The sequence below is a fragment of the Orbicella faveolata genome, unplaced genomic scaffold (assembly GCF_042242905.1).
Source record: "Orbicella faveolata isolate gen_17 unplaced genomic scaffold, um_ofav_v1 contig_24, whole genome shotgun sequence".
NCBI classification, from domain to species: Eukaryota; Metazoa; Cnidaria; class Anthozoa; order Scleractinia; family Merulinidae; genus Orbicella; species Orbicella faveolata.
In genome coordinates, this window is record NW_028301552.1 from 30,353,786 (window position 1) to 30,365,000 (window position 11,215).

Here is an 11,215-nt window from a genome sequence, read left to right on the forward strand (position 1 = left end):
AATTTTTCTTGCGGGACACAACGGGTAGCCCCGAGCGGACAAGATAACGCCATCTTGCTCTCTCGGGTAGCCAATAAGAGCGCAGGATTTGGTTCATCTTGCCCGTTCACGGAGCTAGCATATAATATAGCTTCTTTGGTCCAAGCAGGTTAAAGGATGTTTAATTTCTTGCATTAATTTGTAGTTTATTTTTAAAGAATGCAGTTAAGACCACTGACACAGTACGATCGGATATTTCTCAAACTCAAGCTACGTCAAAGCCATATTATTCCTTATAATCGATCAAATAAAATTGGGCAATTTTCAAAAGCGCACGTGTTGCGAAAAATATTTGAAGGATAATAAACACAAGAGCCTTTGGCCTTGGACACTATCTCTGCCTCAAAGCTCACAGTTTTCCTCGAGCTACGCTCTCAGAAAACTATTTGCTTCTCCGAATAGAAAATATCCGGGGACAAATATCCGAGCATATTTTCGCGCCAAAAGGAGGTTATTGTCTATATATATCCACCGCTTGGCAATGCCTACTAAAAAAAAGCAGACACTAAAATGCTTTCTTCGTTTTACAGAATAATAGTCTTGTCCTGTTACGCCGCTATCGATTAGACTGGAAGAAATCGACTTATCAAAAGGAGTCTAACAAAAAAGCGGGTCCTTGAGTATTGTTTATAACAGCCTCCTTAAAGGAGCCACGTGGTAACGTAAACGTGCACGTCTAACAAGTTGAGAACTTAGGAGTTTCTATTGGCTATTATTGACACCTTTAAGTTAAAAACTAATTACACCAAAGAACAGCTGGCGGCATAAAACGTATGCGATATTAAAAATACAATTTATTTCACGCTTCTCAATATTATCTGGAAGCTCCACAGGCTGCGGATGGCTTGTTTTTCTTCGCGGACAAGCTAAACAGGCAAGTGTTAGAACTGCGTGACCCGCTCTAATCTTGTACTGGCTCCTCAGCGTATTGAAGCCTAAAGAAACGCCAACGTTTTTCAGAGTAAAAAAGATTTCATCGTTTGTGTTTATAAACAGCCCGATATCCTAACAAAGTTGTCAACAGAGGACCGCCTCATCAACCGATTTGACTACAAAACTTCGGACCCTGTTTGAACACTCAAAGTGGATTCCATAGCGACTGAGTCTTTTCAGTATACATGTTCTTTTTCCTATATAGACATTTAAAGCTGAAGATGTGGTTTTTTATTCTCGGTTGGTTCTTCACCGTCGTAACCGTTTTGGGAAACGCGCTTGTAATGTACTTGATAATCACAAGGGCAAGATTGCATGTTACAACAAACTGGCTTGTCCTGTCGCTAGCATTGGCTGATTTGTGCGTTGGATTGACTTACTTCCCACTTCTCTTCATTTCAAACTTCTTCCAAGAGTTACCCATCGATCACACGGGGTTATGGTTCAAACTCAGCCATACCTTTTTATATTCCTCATCAACAAACTTATGTGACTTGACGGCAGACAGGTTCCTTGCAATTACGATGTCTTTAAAATACACCGTATTCATGACGGAGAGACGATTGATAATATCCCTGGCTACAGCATGGATCGCACCATTACTGCTCTTTACAATACCTTCAATTTTCACTTATTCTAATAACAATGCATCTTTTACGTTTATCTCCGAGACATTCAGAGTATCAGTCTTCCAGCTTATCCCAAGCGTGCTGTTTGTATTTGTCACCGGTCGTCTTTGCCTCATAGCAAGAGACATCTCGCAAAAGGAATCGCTGCTTTTGGCTCAAATCAGGTTCAATTTCAAACCACAGCAAAATGCACCGACAATAAAGAAGCAGAGGGAGAAGACAGCTTCAGTGAAAATGATTGTGTTAATTATTTTGCTTTTCGTGTTGTGCCACATCGGAGGAAACTATCGTTGCTTCTGTTTCGTTTTCAAACTTTGTGTCGCTTCGGAAAATTTGAAAAACGTTATTCACGTTCTTTTTATCGTGAACTCGGCGGTGAATCCTTTGGTTTACGCTGTTTTGAAGAAAGACATGAAAAACGAACTTAAGAGGATAGCATTAGATAGACATTGTCACCGTTGACACTTCAATAAAACTTGAGAAGCGGCGATCTCATGAATTTAAGGTAGCAATGAACTCATTTAAAGGAAAAAAAACAGTGGTAGACTAAAAACATTCTGTGAACTTTAAGCCTCTTAGATAGTTTTTATAAAGTAAACTTTTGTTTTTCCCTCAAGGTACGTGGTCGTTCAAAAAATTTATAGTGCAAAAGCCAATACTTGGCGTAGCAGTCGAAAGCTGTTCAAATACCGAGTCATGGTTTCAGTAGCAGTCACAACAGAGAAGTTAAGAAGATTTAAAGGAATATATCAATGTTACAGTAAAAGATATAATGAAGTTTTTCTTTTGTAGTGGAAGTAAGGGATATGGTTATTTTGATTGCAACTTAGAAGCAAGTTCACAATTGAGCGTTGATGAAAAACACTGTACAAATAATGTCTAGCGGTTTCATCGCTCGTAGTCATAACAATTTAAGACGTAACAACGTTAATTAATTGACAAACACAGTATTATGGCTCGTAAGGGTTTCTAGAGTAGACATCAGTTAACAAATTGTAAAGAAAGCGCTCGATCATGAAAACTGTAACTAAAGAACCTGCAATTTTTTTTCTATGGAAAAATTAGCATAGGTACTCTATGCCGTGAGATAACAGATCAGTCGGAAATCAACATGACATTTTGTCTGCACGACACATGTCGAGGAAAAATACAAGCAATATAATTATAATGAGCAAAAATAGTCAAACGTGATATATATGGGTCATTGACCGAGCGTTAGGGCAAGGTGGCTGGATATTAATCAAGTGCTTTTCTCCCGTCTTTATCAGACAGACAAGGAGTCCAGGTCCATAAACTCGCCTAAAACAAACGAGGAGGGCATCCAGCCATCTTGACGGATCAAGCTTAGTCAGTAAAGGATTTCATATAAGATTTTCGAGGAAATGTTTCTTGCGGGACACAGCGGGTAGTCCCGAGCGGGCAAGATAGCGCCATCTTGCTCTCTCGGGTAGCCAATCACAGCGCAGGATTGGTTCATCTTGCCCGTTCATGAAGATAGCCATATAATATGACTTAGGGTACGTGATCTTTCAAAAAATTTACAGTGCAAAAGCCAATACCTTGGCGCAGCAGTCGAAAGCTGTTCGATACCGAGTGATGTTTTCTGTAGCAGTCACCACAGAGATGTTGGGAAGAATTAAAGGAATTTGTCAATGTTACAATGAAAGATATAATGAAGTTTTTCTTTTGTAGTGTAAGTAACTGATATAATTATTTCGATTGCGACTTACAAGCAAGTTCACAATTAAGCGTTCATGAAAAACGTACTGTACAATATTATTTTACTGTCTAGTGGTTTCATCGCTCGTAGTCATAACAATTTAAGAAGACACAATGTTAATTAATTGACAAGCACAGTATTATGGCTCGCAAGGGTTCCTAGAGTAAAATTAGTTTAAAAAATTGTAAACAAAGCGCTTGATCATGAAAACCCTAACTAAAGAACCTTCAGTTTTTCTTGTATTGAAAATTAGCATAGGTACTCCAGGAGATAACACATCAGTCATTTTGTGACATGTCATTTTGTCTGCACGACACACGTCGAGAAAAAATACCAGCAATATAATCATAATGAGAAAAATAGTCAAACATGATATATATAGATTATTAACCGAACGTTAGGGCAAAATGGCTGGATATTGACTAAGTTCTTTTCTCCCGTCTTTATCACACAGACACGGAGTCCAGGTCCATAAACTCGCCTAAAAAGAGCGAGGCCAACATCCAGCCATCTTGACGGAACAAGCTTGGTCAATAAAAGATTTATTACAAAATTTTCGGGGAAATGTTTCTTGCGGGACGCGGCGGGTAGTCCCGAGCGGGCAAGATAGCGCCATATTGCTCCCTCGGGTAGCCAATCAGAGCCCAGGATTTTGTTCATCTTGCCCGTTCACGGAGCTAGCCATATAATATGGCTTCTTTGATCCAAGCAGGTTAAAGGATGTTTAATTTATTGCATTAATTTGCAGTTTATTTGTAAAGAATGCAGTTAACACCACTGACTTAGTACGATCGGATATTTCTCAAACTCAAGGACGTCATAGCTATGTTATTACTTATAATCCATCAAATATTTTCGCTCGCGCGCGATTGGTCTAAACACGTCACGTGACCGAAAATTCCCCAGCTAAAATTGGGGAATATCCCAGGATATTGCCCAGTTTTAAAAACCGCGTGTCTTGTGAAAAATATTTGAAGGATAACAAACACAATAGCCTCCATTTGGCATGAAAGTATGTTCGGATTTTTGTTCTTGGACAGTACCTGGTCTTCAAAGCTCACAGTTTTCCTCGAGCTACGCTCTCGGAAAACTGTTCGCTTCTCGGAACAGATGATCTCCGGGGACAAATATCCGAGCATATTTTCGCGCCAAATGGAGACTATCGTTTATATATCCACCGCTTGGCAATGCCTATTAAGAAAAGCAGACATTCAAATACTTTCTTCGTTTAACAGAATAATAGTCTTGTCTTGTTAAGGCGCGATCGATTAGACGGGAAGAAATCGACTTATAAAAAAGAATTTAAGAAAAGAGCTGGTCCTCGAGTGTTGTTTATAACAGCCTCCTTAAGGAAGCCACGTTGTAACGTAAACGTTTCTAAAACGTTGAGAACTTAGGAGGTTCTATTGGCTATTACTGACACCTTTATGTGAATGACTAATTACTCCATAGAACAGCTGGCAGCATAAAACATATGCGATATTAAAAATACAACTTATTTTTCGATTCTCAATATCATCTGGAAACTGCAGGGGCTATAAACAGGCACGTGTTAGAACTCTGTAATGCGTCCTGATCTTGCATTGGCTCTTTATTACTTACCACAGCGTATTGAAGCCTAAAGAAACGCTACCGTTTTTCAGTGAAAAAGACTTCAACATCTGTGTTTTTAACAGCCCGGAAATCCTCAGAAAGTTGACAACAGAGGGCCGCCTCTTTAACCGATTTGACTACAGAACTTGGGAGCTTGTTTGAACACCGGCTTAAAGTGGAATCCACAGCGATTGAGTCTTTTAAATATATCGACATTTAAAGGCGAATATGTGGTTTTTTATTCTCGGTTGGTTCTTTACCGTTGTAGCCATTTTGGGAAACGCACTTGTAATGTACTTGATAATCACAAGGGCAAGATTACATGTTACAACAAACTGGTTTATCCTGTCGCTAGCATTGGCTGATTTGTGCGTTGGATTGATTTATTTCCCACTTCTCTTCATTTCAAACTTCTTCCAAGAGTTACCCATCGATCACACGGGGTTATGGTTCAAACTCAGCCATACCTTTTTATATTATTCATCTTCAAACTTATGTGCCTTGACAGCAGACAGGTTCCTTGCAATTACGATGCCTTTAAAATACAACGTATTCATGACAGGAAAACGATTAATAATATCCCGGGCTTCAGCTTGGATCGCTCCTTTTGTCCTCTTCACATTACCTTCAATTTTCACTTATTCTAATAACAATGCCTCTTTTACGTTTATCTTCGAGACATTCAGAGTATCAGTCTTCCAGCTTATCCCAAGCGTGCTGTTTGTATTTGTCACCGGTCGTCTTTGCTTTATAGCAAGAGACATCGCGCAAAAGGAATCGCTGCTTTTGGCTCAGATCAGGTTTAATTTCAAACCACAGCAAAACGCACCGACAGTAAAGAAGCAGAGGGAGAAGACAGCTTCAGTGAAAATGATTGTGTTAATTATTTTGCTTTTCGTGCTGTGTCACATCGGAGGAAACTATCGTTGCTTCTGTTTCGTGTTCAAACTTTGTATCCCTTCCGAAAATTTGAAAAGCGTTATTCACGTTCTTTTTATCGTGAACTCGGCGGTGAATCCGCTGGTTTACGCTGTTTTGAAGAAAGACATGAAAAACGAACTTAAGAGGATGGCATTAGTTAGACATTGTCATTGTTGACAGTCTTTCTTCATTTAATGCAATCTTTGTCACTTGACTCAAACGATTTAAGGTAGCAATGAACACATCAAGGAAAAAAAATAGTGGACTTAAAACATCCTGTGAACTTTAAGCCTCTTAGATATTAAGTAAGTAAGTAAAGTAAATTTTGGTTTTCCCTTTGGTTACGTGATCATTCAAAAAATTTAGAGCGTAAAAGCCAATGCCTCGGCGTAGCAGTCGAAAGCTGTTCAAATACCGAGTCATGGTTTCAGTAGCAGTCGCAACAGAGAAGTTAAGAAAAATTAAAAGAATCATTATGTCAATGCTAAAAGATAATGGAGTTTTTTTTCTTTTGTCCTGTGATGATTTCGATTGCAACTTAGAATGTATTTAAGCAAGAGCAAGTTCACAAATAAACGTGAATTAAAAACGCTGTACAAATAACGTCTGGTGGTTTCACCGCTCGTAGTAAAAACATTTAATAAATAGACAAATAGAGTATCATGGCTCGTTAAGGTTTGTAGAGTTGTCATTAGTTAATAAGTTGAAACTAAAGCGGTACATCTTGAAAAAGCCTAACTGAAGAATCGGTAGTAATGTCTACTATCAAAAATTAACATACTATTCCATGAGATAACAGATCAGTTGTTTGATCAGCAAGACATACGTCAAGGAAAAATACGAGCGATATAATGACAACGAAATAGTCAAACATGATATCAAACATTACGTCATTGATATCGTCACAGTGAAGTCATAGTGGTTTTACACATGTTCAATGACAGTTTTTCCCGGGGCTGGAAATCCTTTTAAAACAGCCCGGTTTTATCAATGCCTTATAATATCCGCGCATATTATACGTTATTACTGGAAATGATCATTAGTGATAAAATAGAGGATAATACATTGGCGCGTGTAGATATGGAATATGGAATAGGTTTAATTTCGAGCCATAGCAAAATGTACCGACAGTAAACAAGCAGAGGGAGAAGAAAGCATCAGTGAAAATGATTGTTTTAATTATTTTGCTTTTCGTGCTGTGTCACATCGGAGGAAACTATCGTTGCTTGTGTTTCGTTTTCAAACTTTGTGTCGCTTCCGAAAATTTGAAAAACGTTATTCACGTTCTGTTTATCGTGAACTCGGCGGTGAATCCGCTGGTTTACGCTGTTTTAAAGAAAGACATGACAAACGAACTTAAGAAGATGTCACTTGATAGACGTTGTCATTGTTAACAGTAATTCTCCATTTAATACAATCTTAGTCACTTGAATAATATTTGAGATGCAGCAATCAGTTCTTATGGATCTCCTGAATTTAAGGTGCAATCAGGAACACACTAAAAGAAAAAAAAAACTGGTACAGTAAAAACATTCTGTGAACTTTAAGCCTCTTAGATATTTTACATAAAGTAAAATTTTGTTTTTCCCTTAGGGTACGCGATCTTTCAAAAAATTTACAGTGTAAAAGCCAGTACCTTGGCGTAGCAGTCGAAAGCTGTTCCAATATCGAGTCATGGTTTGAGTAGCAGTCGCAACAGAGAAGTTAAGAAGAATTAATAGAAAATGTCAATGTTACAGTAAAAGATATAATGGAGTTTTTTCTTTTGTAGTGTAAGTAACTGATATAATTATTTCGATCGCAACTTACAAGCAAGTTCACAATTAAGCCTTAAGTGTTAATGAAAAACACTTTACAAATAATGTCTAGTGGTTTCATCGCTCGTAGTCATAACAATTTAAGAAGACACAACGTTAATTGACAAACAGAGTATTATCGCTCGTAAAGATTTGTAGAGTAGACATTAGTTAACAAATTGTAAAGAAGCGCTAGATCATGAAAACCCTAACTAAAGAACCTGCAATTTTTTGATACTGAAAATTAGCATAGATACTCCATGAGATAACAGACCGGCCATTTTGTCTTCACGACACACGTCAAGGAAAAATACAAACACGTACAATATAATGAGCAACGTAGTCGGCAAACATGACATATATGGGTTATTGACCGAGCGTTAGGGCAATATGGGTGGATATTGACAAAGTGCTTTTTTTCCTCTTTATCAGACAGACACGGAGTCGAGATCTATAAACTTGCCTAAAAGAGACGAGGCTAACATCCAGCCACCTTAACGGATCAAGCTTGGTCAATAAAGGTTCTTATATAAGTTTTTCGTGGAAATGTTTCTTGCGTGACAGAGCGGGTAGTCCCGAGCGGGCAAGATAGCGTCATCTTGCTCTCTCGGGTAGCCAATCAGAGCGCAGGATTTGGTTCGTCTTCCCCGTTCACGGAGCTAGCCATATAATATGGCTTCTTTGGTCTCAACAGGTTAAAGGATGTTAAATTTCTTGCTTTAATTGGTAGTTCATTTGTATAGGAATGAAAAATAACACCACTGACGTAGTACGATCGGATATTTCCCAAAATCAAGCTACGTCATAGCCTTCCACCGCTTGGTAACGCCTACTAAGAAAAGCAGATTTATACATTAAAATGCTTCCTTCGCCAGTAACAAAATAATAGTCTTGTCCTGTTATGCTGCGATCGATTAGACTGGAAGAAATCGACTTATAAAAAAGGAGCCTAACAAAAGAGCGGGTCCTTGAAGCCACGTTCTAACGTAAACGTGTCTAAAAAGTTAAGATTTTAGGAGTTTCTATTGGCTATTATTGACACCTTTATGTCAATAACTAATTACGCCAAACAACAGCTGGCAGCATAAAACATACGCGATATTAAAGATACAATTTATTTTACGATTCTCAATATTATCTGGAAACTGCACGGGCTATAAACAGGCACGTGTTAGAACTCTGTAATGCGCCCTAATCTTGCATTGGCTCTTTCTTACTCACCACAGCGTATTGAAGCCTAAAGAAACACTAACGTTTTTCAGTGAAAAAGACTTCAACATTTGGGCTTTTCAACAGCCCAGAAATCCTGAGAAAGTTAACGAGGACCGCTTCATCAACCGATTTGACTACAGACTGAACTTCGGACCTTGTTTGATCGCTCAAAGTGAATTCCATAGTGATTGACTCTTTAACTATATATGTTTCTTACGTAAATCGATTTTTAAAGCTGAAGATGTGGTTTTTTATTCTCGGTTGGTTCTTCACCGTCGTAACCGTTTTGGGAAACGCACTTGTAATGTACTTGATAATCACAAGAGCAAGATTGCATGTTACAACAAACTGGTTTGTCCTGTCGCTAGCATTGGCTGATTTGTGCGTTGGATTGACTTACTTCCCACCGCTTTTCATTTCAAGCTTCTTCCAAGAGTTACCCATCGATCACACGGGGCTTTGGTTTAAACTCAGCCATACCTTTTTATATTCTTCATCTTCAAACTTATGTGCCTTGACAGCAGACAGGTTCCTTGCAATTACGATGCCTTTAAAATACAACGTATTCATGACAGGAAAACGATTAATAATATCCCTGGCTTCAGCTTGGATCGCACCTTTAGTCCTCTTCACATTACCTTCAATTTTCACTTATTCTAATAACAATGCCTCTTTTACGTTTATCTTCGAGACATTCAGAGTAGCAGTCTTCCAGCTTATCCCAAGCGTGCTGTTTGTATTTGTCACCGGTCGTCTTTGCCTCATAGCAAGAGACATTTCGCAAAAGAAATCGCTGCTTTTGGCTCAGATCAGGTTTAATTTCAAGCCACAGCAAAATGTACCAACAGTAAAGAAGCAGAGGGAGAAGAAAGCTTCAGTGAAAATGATTGTGTTAATTATTTTGCTTTTCGTGCTGTGTCACATCGGAGGAAACTATCGTTGCTTCTGTTTCGTTTTCAAACTTTGTGTCGCTTCGGAAAATTTGACAAACCTTATTCACGTTCTTTTTATCATGAACTCGGCGGTGAATCCGCTGGTTTTCGCTATTTTGAAGAAAGACACGAAAAACGAACTTAAGAGGATGGCATTAGATAGACATTGTCATTGTTGACAGTTTTTTTTCCTTTTAAAACAATCTTTGTCACTTGAATAAAACTCGAGAAGCGACAGTCAGTCCTTATGGATTTAAGGTAACATTGAATCAAGGGGAAAAAAACACTGGCGGACTTAAAACATTCTGTGAACTTTAAGTCTCTTAGATATTTTACATGAAGTAGAATTTTGGTTTTTCCTTAAGGTACGTGATCTTTTGCAAATTTGCAGTGTAAAAGCCAATACCTGCGTAGCAGTCGAAAGCTGTTCAAATACCAAGTAATGATTTCAGTAGCAGTCGCAACAGAGAAGTTAAGAAGAATTAAAGGAATATGTCAATGTCAAAAGATAATGGAGTTTTTTTTCTTTTGCAGTGTAAGTAACTGGTCTAAATGATTTCGATTGCAACTTAGAATATATTTAAGCAAGAGCAAGTTTACAAATAAGCGTGAATTAAAAACGCTGTACAAATAACGTCTGGTGGTTTCACCGCTTGTAGTAAAAACATTTAATAAATAGACAAATGGAGTATCATGGCTCGTTAAGGTTTGTAGAGTTGTCATTAGTTAATAAGTTGGAACTAAAGCAGTAGATCTTGAGAAACCCTAACTGAAGAAACTGTAGTAATGTCTGCTATCAAAAATTAACATAGTAGTCCATGAGATAACAGATAAGTCATTTGGTCAGCAAGGAAAAATGTCGAGGGAAAATACGAGCGATGTGATGACAGCAAAATAATCAAACATGATATCAAACATTACGTCATCGAAATCGTCACAGTGAAGTCATCGTAGTTTTACACGTGTTCAATGACGGTTTTTCCTAGGGCTGGAATTCCGCGGTTTTATCAATAGCTTAATATATACATTTAGCCAAGCCTAAAACCGGAGCTCCTGATTGCAATAACTGACGATAAAGGAAAAAGAGAATATTTTTTCTTGGATCAGAAACTCAAAAAATGATCAATTATGAGCATGTAATTGTTTAGCGTGTCGTTTTGCTATTTTTCCCACTTACATTTTAACAAACTATACCAAGATTTAACTATAAAAAATTGCGATAAAATATTTCTAAGCGTATCGAGAAAGTTAAAAATTTGTTAAAAAACGACAAATTTTTAACTTTCTCAATATGCTTAGAAATTTTTCATCGCAATTTTTTATAGTTAAATGTTTAGAAAAATCGCTTCTTATTCGTATACCAAGATTGTAGAAATTACGTACGCAATATATCAGGGACCTTTCCAAGAGACGATTGTACAAGGAATATGTCAGAAGAAA

General features: G+C 37.8%; 2 protein-coding genes and 1 pseudogene across 2 annotated transcripts; all 3 read left to right on the plus strand.

Moving 5' to 3' along the window:
* Nucleotides 1-889: 889 nt before the first annotated feature.
* LOC149111275 (octopamine receptor beta-1R-like) lies at nucleotides 890-3,545 on the plus strand. The gene has a single exon (XM_089292897.1). It carries the CDS (start codon nucleotides 1,158-1,160, stop codon nucleotides 2,061-2,063), a length of 906 nt encoding a protein of 301 aa, XP_089149023.1. The 5' UTR covers nucleotides 890-1,157; the 3' UTR covers nucleotides 2,064-3,545.
* A 1,289-nt stretch (nucleotides 3,546-4,834) lies between these two features.
* LOC110052061 (octopamine receptor beta-1R-like) lies at nucleotides 4,835-6,438 on the plus strand. The gene has a single exon (XM_020758190.2). It carries the CDS (start codon nucleotides 5,143-5,145, stop codon nucleotides 6,010-6,012), a length of 870 nt encoding a protein of 289 aa, XP_020613849.2. The 5' UTR covers nucleotides 4,835-5,142; the 3' UTR covers nucleotides 6,013-6,438.
* Nucleotides 6,439-8,479: 2,041 nt separating this feature from the next.
* LOC149111276 (octopamine receptor beta-1R-like) lies at nucleotides 8,480-10,464 on the plus strand (annotated as a pseudogene).
* Nucleotides 10,465-11,215: the final 751 nt, after the last annotated feature.

Coding starts and splice junctions, on each gene's coding strand:
- LOC149111275 (XM_089292897.1), top strand. CDS start 1,158: ATGTTCTTTTTCCTATATAGACATTTAAAGCTGAAGATGTGGTTTTTT.
- LOC110052061 (XM_020758190.2), top strand. CDS start 5,143: ATGTGGTTTTTTATTCTCGGTTGGTTCTTTACCGTTGTAGCCATTTTG.